The 18,120-nt window shown below is 42.5% G+C and overlaps 1 protein-coding gene across 1 annotated transcript; it reads right to left on the bottom strand.

The window, feature by feature from the left end:
* Nucleotides 1–16,787: 16,787 nt before the first annotated feature.
* On the bottom strand, nucleotides 16,788–17,904 carry LOC146796646 (diacylglycerol O-acyltransferase 2-like). Its single transcript, XM_085629326.1, is given in 2 exon segments — nucleotides 16,788–17,593; nucleotides 17,596–17,904. Coding segments are annotated over 2 exon segments (1,044 nt in total). The 5' UTR covers nucleotides 17,834–17,904.
* Nucleotides 17,905–18,120: the final 216 nt, after the last annotated feature.

Below are 18,120 nucleotides of genomic sequence, written 5' to 3'. Positions count from 1 at the left end.
TAAACACTGACTATGGAGTCCTTTTTCATATTCATTTAAAGTAAAATAAAAATGCAGAATTGGATCATGCAAGTTAAACACACAAAACACTCCACTTGAACTTACCTTTAAAACATGGCAAAGATCTAAAGCACTTAAACACTTAAATAATTATTTTATATAGTATGAAATCACCCGCTGCAGAGCACACAAAATACACTCAAAATAATATCAAATGATGTCCTGAACTTAAATGACATCATAAGGTGCTAAGATGCAGTTGATTATGGTGATTTAGAGCCAAATGTCAGAAGGTAATATTATCTATCAATTTATTTGTTAAATATTTTTATATTGCTTGGACAAGACCCAGATGGCAGACCTAGCACTTCACAGAAGGACCCATTCATACAAACAGTAAAGAGTAGGATACCATACATAATCTATCATAATAGAATTCAATGAAGACATAAGATACAAAAATTAATAGTAACAAAAGGTAGATAGAATAGCAGCCCTTCTGTCCATGTACTTTTGAACGGAGCATTGACCAATCATGCTAAGCGTTCTAATAGTTACGGATTCAAGAAAACTTTGTTCTCATTTGCTAATGGTGTTGGACTAGCATGTTTCTCATTTCTTTTTTAATGATGAAGGCAAACAGAATAGTGCTAGGGTCTGTACGGATAGAGTTCCATACCCAAGTTGTACTTCCAGGGAAGGTTTGCTTTAGAGCATTTTTTACTTTTTGATCATTCAAGTCATTACCCACTCAGATGGTTAAGTTCTCTGCAAGCTATTTGGGAATTGCCAAAAAATGGCCTTTTTGTGAGGCAGCCTAATCTAAAAAAGCTAGATATGGACTAAAGGAGAGAGAGGAAAAAACAACTTTGCTAATAATTCCTCCTTAGAATACAATAGTCACACAGATATAGCTAAGCATCTGAAGCACCAAGATGAGGCATATTAGAAGTGAATGTTCAAATCACAACCTATGGCTGTTTGGAAAAACAGCCCTCACCCACAATATGTGGCATGCTTTGTCATTCGACTACACATCCCAACATCAATACTGTTGGGATGGGATCAACCACTCAAAGGGATGCAGCTAATTTTGTGTGAAAGGGATCTGAGGTAACTTTGTTCATGGAAATAATATTATTGTAAAAAACACTGTCAATATTTGATTGCCTTTGGGTTTTTCCAGGCAAGTTAAACAATATATGGTTGGGAAAGTAGTATCCCACCTTCCTAGTTCTTAGTCGGCATGTTTCATCCTTTTCAATCACCACTAAGGTCAAGAGTCTTTCATCAGGACCATATAATCTCTATATTTCACATTTTCCAACAGTGTTAGTGTATAGTCAAAACCTAAATACACAAAACATAACCAATAAAAGCATGCAAAGATACATAATCAATATCTGGTCTCAGGGGTTTTCCTATGAAATAAACAACATACATACACATCATTGATATAAATAAAATCAACATGTAGAGTATTGCACTGAAAACTTCGACACACTGCAAAACTGTTCCAGCAGTGTATACAAGTGGAAAAGTTAGTACAATGAAATATTTTTAAACTCACCCTGTACTCATGGGTAAGAGACCTTTTACGAGGCGAGAGAGAACATCTCCCTTCAGTTACACACTATGGTCCCAATTAAGATGTCGGTCAGAGTTTACCCCAAGCGACATCCCTGCGGTTTCTAGACCGACCGACCTCGGGTCGGCGGTCCGAAACTGCTATTAGGATGCGACCCCACATGGTGCAGTCACAGACTCCCATTTCCCTATGGGAGCTTGTGCAGTGGTCATAAACCGGCCGCAACACAATCTCCAATAGGGAAATGGGAGTCTCTGTGAATCCCTACACCGTGTGGCAGGTACCCAACAAGAGGCTGCAGTAGAACTGGGGCTCTGCTGGGGGCCCCCAAAGTAACATTCAGACTGGCTTTCCATGTTGGAAAGTCTGTCAGAAACCGTCATCATAATCCCAACGGTGGAGATGCTGTCCGTAAGGGATTATGTTGCACTTTCCGGCTTGACGACAGGCTACTTGAGCCCGTTGGAAGCCACCTGGAATGACCGGCCGGTTTAAATTCCGACCGCCCTAATAGTAATATGGTTGTCGGAAGTCAAATCAAGGATGTTGGTTGGAAAACCTCCGACCTGCGGTCGGAGACTTTCCGACTGACATCCTAATGAGGGCCTATATGTAAAAAAAAAAAAACAGTGAGAGATACATCAATGGTTGGCAAAGCATGGCGTATATTTTGTGCATTTGGAGGGCCCCTTACCTACCTCATCAAGGGATCAACGCCTCAGCTTTTATGTCTCTCCTCCTCGCTAGTGATCCGAGGAGTGGGGAGAGGAGATGCATCTGTGTATAGAGAAGCGTTCCTTCTGTGTTGTGTGCATCGCTTCATGACGTGGATGTGTGACATAATACGTCATACATGGGTGTCTGACTGGTTGGTGATTAAGTAGAAAGAAGAAGAAATAAAAGCCAAAAGAGTTTTGGAGTCATGGCCCTATTTCTTAGAGAAAAACTGTTCACATCCCTTTTACTGCACAATTTATAATTTGAAACCCACATACGTGAACATGTGTGAACATACTATTAATGGGTAAGGCAGTCTTTTAAACAGCTCCCTGGCTGATGAATAAAACTGACTGTAGATAAAAAAACACATAAAAAACTAAAAGTTCTCACTATGAGGTTCACCTTCAGTGGCCCACGCTGAGCTACTGCCAAGTGCACAAACATTATTGTCTATTGTAGGTCTTCATATTATAACCTCCCTGGGGCCTGAAAATTTGGAAAAACATGGGGTGGGGAAAAAAGGGTGGAGAAGTGCAAGAGCATGCTGTTTAACCAAATTTAGTGGAATTAATATGGTTCCACAGGATCTCTTCATTTACAACTTGTATATAGGTTTTGTGACAAAAAATACATCTGTTTCGCATCTATGTGATTAGCTTTAGGGTGAGGTGTTTGACAGTGAGTAGCTTATGCAATTCCTATTCTGTAGGTCCCTTTTCTAAGAAGTGACAAATGAGGTGTCATGCTTTTTTAACACATTATGTTACTTTTGTGCTCAATCATGTGTACTCAGACTTTACTTGTTGTCATCCCAACATATTTCAGATCACACGAGTATGTGATTGGATAAATGTCATGCTCTGAATTGCATGTAGTATGTTTTTTCAAAACCCAGGGAGCTGGTACTCCAAGATCAGCCTCCTTTGCAGGTTTTGTCAATTGGCATATGCTACATGTCCCAGAGAGAAAATGCCCCGGACCAATGGGAAGCCGCAGAGTGTGGTGGTATTTTAGTGGATGCTACCCTGTGCCTAGTGTACAGTAAATGATCCAGTAAATTGGTGCCTTTTCTGTAGGTGACCATTGGTTTCCACAAACTCAAATTATTTGATGTTCACATGTGCCAATATCCTTTAATAATGTTCTGTTTTTGATTAGATGATCTGTTATATATTGTGATATAAATCGATCTTTCTTGTTTCTTTTGTGCCTGAAATTCTAAAATGACATCCCTGCTGTTATTGTGGGCCCTTTTCCTTGCCTTGTTTATGTTGTGTTTAGGGTAATGCCAATCTTGTACTTTGGTTGACAGGATGAATTCCTGTTTCTTGAAATCAGAAATAGAAGAAAAATGTCAGCAGAAACCCACAGAAAGTGTCTGAAAGGACATTTCTCCTTCAAAGGGATGTGGTGGAAACTGTCAAATACTAGAAGATTATTTCTATCAGTGTTTTTCTGGTGAACATCAGTTTCAAGGTGGCCTTGTAATGGAGGTCTAAAATTGCCAATTCTTCATGTGAAATTGTGAGAGTAAATTTCAGGACCACATTCTGACTATTGACCCATATGATTCCTTGGCCCTCTGTCTATTTCCTTGCCAGATCATTAAGACTTAGTCAATATATTGGTGCTCGACTTTTATGGTATCTCTAAAAGCATTCTTAATGAAATAGATAATTTACAATTTGTGGCCAAACAAACAGGGTAGGCTGGCAACACAAGTCATTCACATGAATGTCCCATAGGTTTGTAAATAAAGATTTTCTTTGACTTGAAGACATTTTTTGTAGTGGCAATTCTGGCTAGATCTGGGATAAAACGTCTCAATGTAGGAGTTCCTCAGTTACACTGGGAGAACCTCAAAGGTTATTCATGATATTCAGATTGTCTTTATTATCCTTTATATATGAAAGCATTACATTGACTGAGTGACACCTATATGGGCATAAGATTGTGCTGGGGAGTAGGGGTGGATGGCTTTGTTGAACATTTTGGGACGATAAGGAAGTAAGGGATGGCCTTATTTCTTAGAGAAAAACTGTTCACATCCCTTTTACTACACAATTTATAAATTGAAACCCACATACGTGAACATGTGTGAACATGCTATTAATGGGTAAGGCAGTTTTTTAAACATCTCCCTGGCTGATGAATAAAACTGACTGTAGATTTAAAAAAAACACATTAAAAACTAAAAGTTCTCACTATGAGGTTCACCTTCAGTGGCCCACGCTGAGCTACTGCCAAGTACACAGACATTATTGTCTCTTGTAGGTCTCCATATTATAATCTCCTGGGGTCCTGAAAATTTGGAAAAACATGGGGTGGGGAAAAAAGGGTGGAGAAGTGCAAGAACATGCTGTTTAACCAAATTTAGTGGCATTTATATGGTTCCACAGGATCTCATTATTTACAAATTGTATATAGGTTTTGTGACAAAAAATACTTCTCTGTTTCGCATCTATGTGATTAGCTTTAGGGTCGAGGTGTTTGACTGGTATCCAAGGTTTGTCAGCGAGTAACTTATGCAATTCCTATTCTGTAGGTCCCTTTTATATATGAAAGCATTACATTGACTAAGTGACACCTATATGGGCATAAGATTGGACTGGGGACCAGGGGTGGATGGCTTTGTTGAACATTTTGGGAGGATAAGGAAGTAAGGGATTCTGAATTTCTCTGCATCAACAATTTGGCCTCTCCTATAGAAATTCACATGTTACCTGCTACTTATTCTATCTTGTTATTAATCACAATTTTCAGGGTTTTTATTGGATCATGGGTAAGAATTTTGTAATTTGTAGTGTCTCCCAATAGTCTATGGTGTTTCTGTGTCTATCCTGTCTTGGTATGAATCACTGTAGGTTTGCCCTTATCATCAGATTGTATAGTAATGTCTTGGTTTGATCTTAATTGCTATAAAGCCTGTTTTTCATCCCTAGTAAGGTTAGGGAAGGAGAAATATTGTGTTGTGGTCCAATTGATAAATTTCATGGACTACTATCTAGTCAAATTATATGATCTCTTGTTGTATATTGCTTGGTTTTGGACTAAAGAATCACTTGCTCTTAAGACGTGTTCTGCTTGGGTGTGAGACTTCAATGTCATTGTTGGCAAAATAATACTATCAGTTTTATTTGTCCAGAGCACTGGTTCCTAGCTTTTGGTCCGCAGACCCCTGGGGTTCCGCATCACCTACTCAGGGGTTCCGTTCTGCTTAGAAAATGTAATGATGCTAACAGATTGAAAATGTATATATAAATAAAGAATCAGAATTGAAATGTTCTGTAAGTGTGGAATTTGAAAGTGGAGGCCAAAAATTAAGTTGGTGGCTTCAGATTGATTTGTGGGAGCAGTGCAAATACATAAAATAGAATATAGTATGGAGCCTAAATTGAAATTAGAAAAGCTCCACCCTTCCCACTAAAATTGAAAATTTGTTTTTGATTTATAATTGTTCATGAATTAAATATAATATTTCATAATTTGTGCTTTATTTGCTTCGTTTTTGTGTAAGGTTTTGAGGTACAAATCATCAAAATTGCTTCGGCTATGTCTCGGTAGGCGGTCTTCAGCTTCCAATAATGATTCAGTGGTGATACCGGATTCCAGTAATGATTTAGTGGGGATCCGTAGAAGCTGGGGCGGTTCCTCCGCTATGGCTGAGGAGCGTCGCTCCACTGCTGAAACACAGCAGGCAGAAGAAACATAAAATGACAATAAAACTGTTTTATTGTCATTTTATTTTTGACTGCCAATCCGCGAGTTTAGGGCGTGGCAGGGCCATGCCGCGTGAGCAGCAGGGGGGATTGGTGGTAGACACTGAAAGTGTGCATGTCGGTCTGCCCAGCCAAACAAACTTCCACACTTGGAAATCTCCAGGATGTTCCTTGAAGATATCCCCAGTGCTCAGGGCACAGGTTTCCACTCTCTGTTGGTGCATGAGACTGTCCCGCTCCATCTAATCCCAGCGCTGCTCTCATGCTGGGAGTAATAGCATAGAACTGTGTTGGGATTGCGTGGGGAGTCTGGAAGCCTGTGCTCCTGGGTATTGGAGTGCGGGGAACAGAGGAGCAGTGAGGCGTGTGAGCAGAAGATCACAGCGGCTAGCACCAAAAGATTTGTATTTTCTTTTTTTCCACCCTACCCCCCCAGGTCTAATTGGCAGCAGCCACCGCTGCATAGAAGTCAAAAGGTTAAGAACCTATGGTATAAAGACTTCAGAAAGCTTGCATCGTATTACAAACATGGCCAGAGTTTTTGCAGTGACAAACCCAAGGCACTTATTAAGTAATTTAATTTGTTCATCTGTGAACTCAAAGGGTGTTAGGTTTACTAGTTGCTGCTTGCTGGTGCTCGTTGATTATCCTATGCCATGCTCCTGGTACCAAGTTCCTTTTTTGAGTCTTCTCCTTCCTAGGGGATGCCCTAATAAGGACATTATGTGAAGTTAATTTGGAACTTCTAGGGGGTTCCAATGGTCCTGAAAACACAAAGACAGATCCCATATGTGGTGGTGGAGGCTACAATGGAGTGGATTGTCACTGAGACCTAGATCTTCCTTTCCAAGTAGTCAAACGTCCCCATGTATGACATATTACAGCACACATCAGGATGGAGAACTCCGCACATAAAAAGGACAGGCCTGTCTTTGATTGTGCGGAGTTTTCTGCCCTTACTACAGAGTCTCCGCAGTTGTAAACTTACTATTAAATTATTTGTTTGTGAATAGAGAAAAAGAGTAAATTTGCACAAAAGTATAAGTTTACCTTTGTGAATTGGCCCTAAAATCACTGGATTATAAAACGCGTAGGGATCATATGTCCTGATGTAAGTGTCTTAACCTTAGTGGCAATTAAAAATGCTGAAACTAGTTCACTAAAAATTTGGATTGTGGGAATCAAATTTCCCATTCCCATTCTGACATTTTTAATCTTGTCTGAAAATAAACCCCTAAGAAATATAATGTTGACTGTTTTTTAAGATAATTTTACTTCCAGATACCTCAAATCCCTTGCACACAATATTAAGAGCTCACATTTGAGTGGTTGAGCCCATCCCCACTGAGTTGACATTGGGCTATAGAGTCTGATGATGAAGCATACCACTAATTGTGGGTGAGGGCTGTTTTTCCAAACAATTATAGTTGTGATTTGAGCATTGACTCATAAATCCTCACCTTGGGGCTTCAGCTGCTTAGTATACTGATGTGTGATCATTTAAAAAAGGCTTCTACAGTGAGCCGCTTCAGAGCAATCTGAATACATAAAATGTGGGCAAATTTACAAGTATCCATTCCCAGCCAGGCAGCTGCTCACTGGACTGCTTTGAGGGGAACGAGATGCAATTTGGGAAATCCTTTGAAAAAGGAATTTCCATGGTTCATTCTTCACAGCACAACAGATTTACTACTGATTTAAAGTCGGTGCCCAGAAGAAAAAACTGATTCTGTGGAAGAGTCTAAATTGAAATTAATAACTGTGTGAAATTAGTAACTGAGAGGCCAGCACCTTCTGCTGTTGAAATGAGCACAGCAAAGTAAATCTGCCATTTGGATAAATTGAAAGTAATTGAGACATTGTGTGTATTATACATTTCTCACTGGAAGAAGAAACACAGAAACATTTGTAGACTGCAAAATTCTAATGACTTTCATATCTATGACAACAACCTAGAGAGACGTGCAAATTTGGTAACAGTTTCACTCACCCCTCCACAATGACACACATTTCATTATAAGTGTGGGTAATGGGAGTCCAACCATTCCATAAAATTCCAGGGATGCAAATTAAGATATAGGATGCTTGACAGAAGTAAGTGGGCGTGGCTATCCGCTGGCACGAGAGGGGTAGTTTCTGAGATGTTCAGTAATGTGGCATAGCGGCCAGAGCAGCCCACCTTGGAGCTGGGTTACAAGGTTCGAATCTTGGTGTTGGCTCAACATCCTGTGATTCTGGGGAAGTAACTAATCTCCCTTGCTTACCAAAAACGAACGTGTCCTTGTGTAACGTAACTTGTGTTCATGTAAAGCGCTCCAATACCTTCGGTTGAGTTTGCGCTATATAAAACTGCAAAAATAAATAAATATATATGAGAATGCATTCTAATGCCCATGAAGAAGGGCATAAAGACCCTCTGCTATTCGATTACAAGATACTTGGTTTTGGTAATGAACAGGTGCATTTATGGCACTGAACATAAAGACCGTAGAATAACAAAAATTGTAGCACCCAGACAAACACTATCATGGTATCACTGGCTAGAACAATGTTTTTAGACTCTTCATAAGACTTATTGTGACAATCTGTTCCAGGCATCTGCTTTTAAATGCAAAGGAGTTCAGTGTGATCAGGGGCAGTAAAACTAGGAGGTTATAAGAACCCTCAGCCAAGCTAGAGTATGAAGGCCTTCATTACAAGTTGCACAGTGCTGGGGCAATTTTACAGTACAGGAAAATTGCATGCGATTTTACCATTTGTGTGGAGTAAAATCGCCCCAGTGCAGTGCAATCACAAGTAGAACCCCATGAAGTGGGGAATTACAATGTGGGTCTGATTATTGCAGCCATTAAACTACAAGGAATCTGCTATTCCACTGTGGTTTTACTGCATACATTCACCCCTGCACATAGTTGGTGGTAAATGTATGCAGGGTTGGGTAGGGTGGAGAGTAAGGGTGGGGTGGAGGGGGAAGCACTGATGGGAAGAGAAAGATGTTTTTAGCAGAGGGAAGCATTGTATGTTTTTGGACCAAAAAGTCCTCTGCATGGTATTGGACATGTACCCCCACCCTGAGTGCCCAACTGTACTGTTGTCTGGATTCCTAATGCTGATTTTTGTTGTGATAGGCAAACATGGATTATGCGTGTGCACCATGACATAGGCCTGTCTCACGGATTGTGGTATTGTTGGACCAGGAGGGGTGGCCACAGCATTACCCTCATAGTGGTGAAAGGCTACTGAGTTCACCAACAGTTAAATAGCACGGTGGTGGCAGTATATCATGTAGTGAGCAGTAGGAGTGGACAGGTTGTTTTTATCCCGTTTCACTGGAGTGAGGCCCACCAGCTCTCTCACGTTTTTAAAGTTCTGCTGCAGTGTGCTTAACTCTCCCCTTAGCCAACATAGGTCGAATATGAAGTGCAGAAGTAGTGACTCTGTGCTGGTCGGACGTGTGCCTGGGAAAGGTACAGTACAGGGATAGAGCAGTGTTGTGCAGTGCATCCATGGTGAGGGTGTGTGCTGGGTGGATGTATACCTGTGAGGGATAAATTACATGAAGATGTAGTGTTGTGCAGTGCATGCGCGGAGGAAGCATGCGCTGGATGTAAGTGTGCTTGCTCAAAGTACACTACAGGAAGGGGGAAGTGTTGTGCAGTGGGTGCATGGTGAATGTGTGCGCTGGCAGTATGTGTTTCCAAGTAGCACGTCATAACACAATACAGAAAGGCTACAGTACTCAGCAGTGTGTGCAGAGTGATTGTGTGGGCAAATGTATGTGTGTCTAGTGTGGCACAATACATGGAGGTAACAGTGTTGGACAGTTTGTGTGCTGTGTATGTACACTGAGTGCAAGTGTGCCTGCAATGGTACATTACAAGGAGGACCATGGTTTTCATTTTGGATGCCAAGGCCTGCCTGGTGAAGAAAAGAGGAGTAGATGAATCCAGTGCTTAATTTGTCAAATATTAAGTGCCAGGGCTCTGATTAGGAGGCCACTGCATCTTTCACCACCCATCGCCCTTGTGATCGCTGCCAAAACAACTACTAACCATTCCTCTCGCATGTAAATGCGACAGTTCAGATTATTCCAGGTCCTCAAAGCTAAAGGAATGGCTGGGGAGGCAGGTATGAGCACTATTTTAATGTCTGTTGTATTCCTAAACAACGTTGTTCTGCTCCTATCTAAATCAGAGGAGCAGCGCCACCATGTGGTGGACTGTTCTAAGTATGGTGTTGACAATTAGGCACGGGTGCTGAGCACCGGAAGCCAATTAAGTGCCGGTGCTGAGCACCGGCAAGCACTGGCTCAAATTAAGCACTGGATGAATCTCCTCAGACAGATTTGTATATTGCTCCAATAGTGTGAGCTGGGTGAGACAAACTGGAGAGAGAGAGACTCCCCCTCTACACTTCAAATGCTGCTCTTTGATCCAGTGAGAGAGCACAAGGAAGGAGTCTGGACACATCTCAGGAAGGGGATGTGACTGATAAGGGAATTATAAAGCGTGGGGCTGGGAGCCTGGGATGAACCTTTCCCTGCGCATATTACTGTGGCTGACATCCAGGTGTGAAATTGACTATACGAAGGGGAAGTTAAAACACCAAAAATTGTCATCTGTCAAGCAGCCAGATGGGCTATGTGAGGAAGGGAAGCTCTTCAAGACTTCTGCCTGTGACCAGGACTTGAGCCAATGCCTGCTAGTCCCTCTGTTGGGTGAGGGGACATCACCCAGGGAAACTAAGACTACCTGTTCTGGAGCCTAGAGCACCAGCGCCTACCTGCTTGCCAAGACCAGAGTGCCCTGTGAGGGAGAGGAAAGCGTTGGAGGAAGCAAGGTCCAGTGGGGAGTCCTGTTGAGAGGACTGCCAGAGCAAGGTGTGAGGAGATAACTAATGCACCAAACGGGTTGTTGCCAATGTACAGAATCAGATCGGCAACCCTCATATGTTGAGAAAGGGCCACAGTATAGATAGCTGTGAGCGAAGTGCCATGCAGGGAGAGTGGAGCCCATACCGTACCGGCCAGAAGGGGCCGTAGTAGAAGTGAACACTGCCAACAAGTACCGAGACTGTTGCCGGGCCTAGCAGCAACACCCGGTACCAGGAGGGGCCGTTGTGGTGTGGAATGCCATGCAGGAAGGGGCAATGCCTTTTGTGAGCTACTGCGGCAACTCGGTATGACAGAAGGGGCGGCCAGTAGTAATTAACTTTCAGAATTCAGGCCGCCGCCCGTGAAGTGCGACCTGTGGGTCGAGATCAAACATCGAGGAACTTGCCCCGAAACTGCCCCATGGATCGAGGAGGATGGTGTGAGTGCATCAACCTCACTAGGACCTGATTGGATCAACCTCCCACTCTTCTGGATAGGAATGCTGAGCTAACCTTGGAGGAGAACTGGAGCACCTGAAATCACTGCTGGAGCCGCAGCTCAAGCCACCGCCTGCCGGGTGCTGCTGCGCCTCATGCGTGCAGCCCAACTCAACTGAGCAGGACTAGAGCAGCATGAGTTCCTGGGGTTGTGGCACCCTCAGAGACACTGAACACTTCCTCACTGCTGAAGTGAGTAAGACTTGATACGGGCCGGTAATGAGACAGAATATCGAGGGTAAAAAATTCGAACTACCATAATATCGAATTAAAAATATCGTAGAATGGAAATAGCGAGCGAGTGGAAGAATATCGCTGTAAAGAATATCGATTTAAAGGTATGTAATATCGATTTTAAAAATATAGAAGTTATTAATATCGTCTGCAAACATATAGTTGTTGAAAGTAGCGATTTTTTAAATTAGTGTAATGTATTTTAGTATATATTTTAAATGCATGTAATATATTTTTTGTGTAAGTATTGTTTATGTTTTTAATAGATGTGTTACATTTTTAGCAGTTATTATTTTTATTTTAATTAGGTTTTGCGTTTTTTAGTTCCGTAGCGGGTTGTGGGTTTATCGGGGAATAGGGTGGGAAGTAATTTAATTATAATAAATTATTGAATATTTTGTAATTATTTATATTTTTTTTAATTGAGATTTTATAATGTTAATTGTGTTTTTAATTTATTCTGTAAATTTTAGGTGCAGGTTGTGCGGATTATAGGGGTAAAGGGTGGGAAGTATTATTTTTTTTAAAGAAATGAATAATTAGTAGTTAGTTAATATTAATTAATTCATTGACACTTAATTATGGTAATTCTGTAATTAATTTTAGGTGTGATTTGTGGGGTTTATAGGGGTAAAGGGGGGAGGTAATTTATTTTAAATTAATTAATAATTAGTTGTTAATAAATATTAATTAATTAATTGACACTTAGGTGCCAATTCCGATCCTGTAAAAAGGCCCTACGAATCGTCGTACGGAGCGTTTTCTCCATACGACTCGTACCCGGTAAACTGTCCGTACAACCTAGGAAATACGATTCGTACAGAAAGCCAATTTCCGTACGAATCGTACAAAAGATCGTACGGGTAAAAAAACCCTACGAATCCAATCCGGAACAGCCTGTACGCGACGTCCGTACGTATGTAAGCAGCGTTTTACGGCCCAGCAAGTACGATTCGTCCCTACGGCACTCCGTACAGCTCTTTTTTTACGGGAGCCAATAACAGCCATAAAAGCTGAGTCCCCAGGGGTACGAGTCGTACAGGTCCAACCCGCGTATGCACGCACTGTACCCCCCGCATATGTATGCACCGTACCCCCAGCGTGTACGCGCTGGGGGTACTGTGCATACATACGCGGGGGGTATGGTGCGTACATACGTGGGTGGGGTATGGTGCGTACATACGTAGGGGGTACGGTGCATACATACGCAGGTGGGGTATGGTGCATACATACGCGGGGGGTACGGTGAGTACATACGCGGGAGGGGTACGGTGCGTACATACGCGGGGGGGTACGGTGCGTACATACGCGGGTGGGGTACGGTGCGTACATATGCCAGGGGGTACGGTTCGTACATATGTGGGGGGTACGGTGCGTACATACACGGGTGGGGTACGGTGCGTACATACGCGGGGGGGTACGGTGCGTACATACGCAGGTGGGGTACGGTGCGTACATATGCAGGGGGGACCTGTATGACTCATACCCCGGGAACTACTTTTCCTGGGCTACGAGTCGTACACACTTCGCTTCGTAGCGGGTAGAGTCCTTCCCCATGTACGGGACGTTTTCCGTACGATTCGTAAATCGGATAGCCGGTCCGGATCGTACTTGTACGCTCGGACTGTATTTTTACGAATCGTACAGAAAAGTGTCCGGGTACGTTTCGTACAACTTTTCCCGCTACGATTCGTACGGATCGGGCCGATACGTATGTACTTTTTCCCGGACGAATCGTACTTCACGGGTCGGACGTGACTTGTACGATTCGTACGGAAAAAAATATGGATACGAGTCGTACATCATTGTTTTTTTACCGGATCGGAATCGGCACCTAAATATCAAAATTGTGCAATTAATATTAGTTGCGGGTTTGGGGGTTTTTAGGGGTAAAGGGTGGGAAGCAATATTTTTTTCATTAGTTAATATTTAGTGATAATTAATATTAATTAATTGATATCTAATTAGGGTCATTGTCTAATTATTATTTTTAGGTGAGTTTTGGGTTTATGGAGTGAAGAGTGGGGAGTAAAATAATCTTAGTTACTTTATAATTAGTTGTTAAATACTATTAGTTGTTTATATGATTTTTTTTATTGTGTAATAAATTTCTTTACAGCTTCATTTTCGGGGTGGGTTGTGGGGATTATAGGTGTAAAGGCTGGAAAGGTAAATAGATTTTATATATTTTTGTATGTTTTTTAATTAATTATGTTAATTATGCAAATACATTTTTATTTTCCATGTGGGTTGTGAGGTGTGTGGTCTTATAGGGTAGGAAGTAAATAGAGTACATTTATGTCATAATTAATGTTTTTGTTAATAAATAATTCCTAAACAAAAATATTTATTTGTTTGGATTTTTTTTAATTTAAAATAATATTTGCAGGTATTTGTGATATGTACTTAAGATGATAATATTTTTGGGTTTTTTATTATTAAATATATTTTCATTTTTAATACATTTATATTTTGTATTTACTTTAAAAAAATATATTTATATTTGTGTAAACTGTACAAAAAATATCAATAGCTTGGTAAATAGAGTTGAAAGATGCAGTGACTGGAAAGTAAAACATTCCTTCATTGCAGAAGGCACATTTTATAACAAGGATACACTTAGAATCAAAGGCTGAATTACCCATGAAGCATGTGCAATCTTAAAACTACTCTATGCCCTCCTACAGCATCATTACATCAGTTAACATTCATGTAAACAAACATTTTTAATACAAAAATGTCAAATGGTGAGCACAGTATATATTTGCTTAATACATCAATGGAGGAATTACATTTTCTATCAATCAGTAGAATGCATATTTTTCTCCCTGGTCCATGCTGGTGAGTCTCCTGTCCTTAATACTGCCAACACCTTTCCTTTAACCATTATGCACCAGCATAATCATTAAAGGCACTCAGAAGAGAGAAAACATGACTTAAGGAAAGAAAACAACCTCACTTTGCTTTTTAGCTTTTCCTTCTTTGGTTACCGTGCAGTGTTTTAATATAGAACACCCCCCTGCATACAAATTGGATCAATGTGACCCATAACACCCCTTGCCTTGTGCGAGAGTCAACCTAAGGCCAAAAGGACACTTCCTAATACCATATTACATTCAATAAGTCTTTCTTGTGGACCTAGCATTCAAGAAGTCATTTCTCATGAAGTCAGATGCTTCTGTAGACATTTGGTTCTGCAAGCCCATGACTACAAAGACGCTGCAGGTAGATCCTAGAGTTCCTGTAAGATTGGTTGTTGTATATGACAGATATCCATAAAAGAAATCTAATGAAGTTGAAACAGTTAGTACAATTGGCAAATATGTGATTAGATGAACTTCATATTGCATCTTAGGTCCTCTCTGTTGTACATAATCAGGAAAAATAAATCAGGCTTTTAAGATCAACTCAAAAAGACCAAAGACAACAATGAAATATATATCTTTACGTAAGGTGCTCCTGTGCTAGACTTACAGAAATCATACTCCAGAGAGAATTCATCTAGTGCATCTCTCAAGACATTTCCAGAAACCAAGGTAGCTCACACTTTATCTTTTGTGCAACATGAATCTGGAGATGCTTTAAACTACACAGCTCACCTAGATTTGTGGCCTGTCTTAGTCACAAAGCGACAACCAGAATGCATTGACAAAATGCAAGCGTCTTCTGGAGAGTCGCAGAACAGTGTCTCAACGTTTATGTTAGAGTGACCACAGAGAAATCCTAAAGGCTTCGAAAACAAACTGAAGGTGGACGCAAGTTGCAAGCCCCCCAATGTCACTAGTAAGCCTTAAAATTCCATAGTTACTAGGGCTCAGCTCTTTCTGCCAGAACACTGTTTTTAGCGCAAAGCCTCCTCAAATGGTTAAGCAGTCCCAACACAGAACATCCCTCCTCAATGGGAAGTTAACACATTGGCATCAAAAGCATTTACAAAGCAATTCCTGTAGGATAAAAATCACAAAACTATCTAAATGTGTTTCTCAAAATCCAAGTAGTATGCTTTGTCTACTGCAAGTCTGGAGGTGGGATGCATATCATGGGACAACTTTCTGGAAGAACTGCCAGTCTAAATGGTTGCAGCCAGTTCTTTAGTTCACTTCGAGGTCTTCGGTCTCTGGGACTCCACACTTAGGTGCCGATTACGATCCGGTAAAAACCTGGTACGAACCGTCGGTCGGAGCGTTTTCCCCGTCCGACTCGTACCCGGTCGTAAAACTTTACAAACATGGAATTACGATTCGCACGGAAACACCATTTCCGTACGAATCGTAAAAAACACCGACCGACGAAAACATACATACGAATGTGATCCGGGAATGCTGCGACGTGACGTCGGGACGCTTTCAGGCAGCGTTTCACGACCCAGGAATTACGAATCGAACCGACAGCAGTCCGGACAGCAATATCTTCACGGCACCCAAAAAGTGCCGGAAAAGCGAAGTACGGCGCGAATCGACCAGAGTAGGTGGCCCGGTACGCACCGTACCCCCCCCAGCCCCCGTACCTACGCGCCGACCCCCCCCCCAGCCCCCGTACGTACGCGCCGACCCCCCCCCCAGCCCCCGTATGTACGCGCCAACCCCCGTGTATGTACACCCGTGTACGTTCGAGTCGTACCCCCACCCGTGTATGTACGGTGCGAACCCCCCGTGTACGTTCGAGTCGAACCCCCCGTGTACGTTCGAGTCGAACCCCCCGTGTACGTTCGAGTCGAACCCCCCTGTATGTACACCCGTGTACGTTCGAGTCGTACCCCCACCCGTGTATGTACAGTGCGTACCCCCAGCGCGTAGTGCGTACGTACGGGGGCTGGGGGGGGTCGGCGCGTATGCGGGCACGTCTCCATGGTTGCTATGGGAGTTCGGTGCGGACGGTGTTTTTTCCATCCGGTTGTAACCTCGGACGCACGGGATGGATCGTGATTCCTCGGTCGGACTTCACCTTTCACATTTGTACGGTAAATCGTACGAGGACGTGTCGGACACATTTTCCGACCCAAGGACGTGTGGGGAATGATTCCCAATGCGGTTCGTATGGACTTTTTACCATGCGAATCGTGATTGCCAGTTCGTACGGCACTTGTACGATTCGTACGGTAAAAAGACCGGATACGAGTCGCACGGGGACATTTTTTACCGGATCGTAATCGGCACCTAAGTCTTGTATTTGTTGAAGAGCTTGATCAAGGAGTTCAGGTACATGCTGTGGTAGAGATCCACATCTTTTTCAGTTGGACATTCAATTTTAGGAACAGTGATGGGTTCACCAGCCACAGTGGTGATGGGACTAGCATAGGGTACCAAGCCCCAGCTACTGGGTGAGAATAGACCACAGCCATGGAAGATGCAAGGGGCAAAACCAACATATTTCTGAAATTTCTTCTGTACCCATCGCCCCCAGGATTCTTCTTCAAAGATGATCTGCTTGTAAGTATCGTTTTCTCCAAACGAGTACAGAGGAACAAGGTCTGTCCCGTGCCAGAGGGCTAGTCTCACAAACCCCTTACGCTCCTTCAGGGTGACACGGTGCTTTCCTGGTCTGCAATCCAACGACTCTGCAGCTCCTCCAACCACAATGATCACTGCATTTCCAGTGCCATTCTTGGAGAGGATGTAGTCAATTGTATCACGACTCACAGGACATATGCCTCCAGACATCAAGTACTCTCTCAGCAGAGGCAACCGGAAGTTTCCAGCCAAAGTAGCAAGATACGATTGGATACCAGGAAACTTCACCGAGAAACCGGTGGCCTCAGTACCAAAGTTGCAGAATGCACCCAGACCCATGATCCCGTGAGGATGGTAGCCAAATATGTAATTTCGGCTTGGCAGCAAGTTGTGAGTTTTAACCAGTCTGACTGGGAAGTAGTCCCTGAAGTATTTCCAAACAGTCCAATTCCTGACCCATTTCGACCTTCTTCCACCTTTATTTGGAGTATTCCAGTCAAAAACCAGCCAGCCAGATACAGGGCAGCGATCAGCCAGCAATCGGTGCAGAAGATATAGATCATTATTACTGTACAACTAACACCCATCATAAGGAAGGTTATAACCCATTGTAGCACTGAGACAATCTGCAGCTGCTTCTCCACTTTAGACTTGGACAGCCAAGAAAAATTGGTAAAGTCCTGTACAGCAGACCGGAAACTGGAGCCGTTGCCTCGCAGGGCTCCAGAGTACGCCGCGATGAGGGTCTTCATGGCGAGCCCCTGGCTGCTGTGATGTAGGGCTGTTCATGCGAAGGAGGCGGGTAGTACTCTGTTGCCACCGGCACAGCCTCTTATTTATATTATGTTGGTGATATTTTGCTTGTTTTAAATTTTGAACTGACTGGAGTGAGAATAGTAAGTTTTACCCCTACGCAATCCAACACTTTCCCTAATGATTCACTGACTGGAGTGGGAATAGTACAGTTTATTCCTCCACTATCCAACACTTTCCCCACTGTTGCACTCAGTGGAGTGGGAATTGTAATATTTACCCCTCC

Source organism: Triturus cristatus, chromosome 10 (assembly GCF_964204655.1).
Source record: "Triturus cristatus chromosome 10, aTriCri1.1, whole genome shotgun sequence".
Lineage (NCBI taxonomy): Eukaryota > Metazoa > Chordata > Amphibia > Caudata > Salamandridae > Triturus > Triturus cristatus.
Note: the sequence above shows the minus strand (reverse complement) of the source record. Positions and strands in the feature narration are given on the sequence as shown.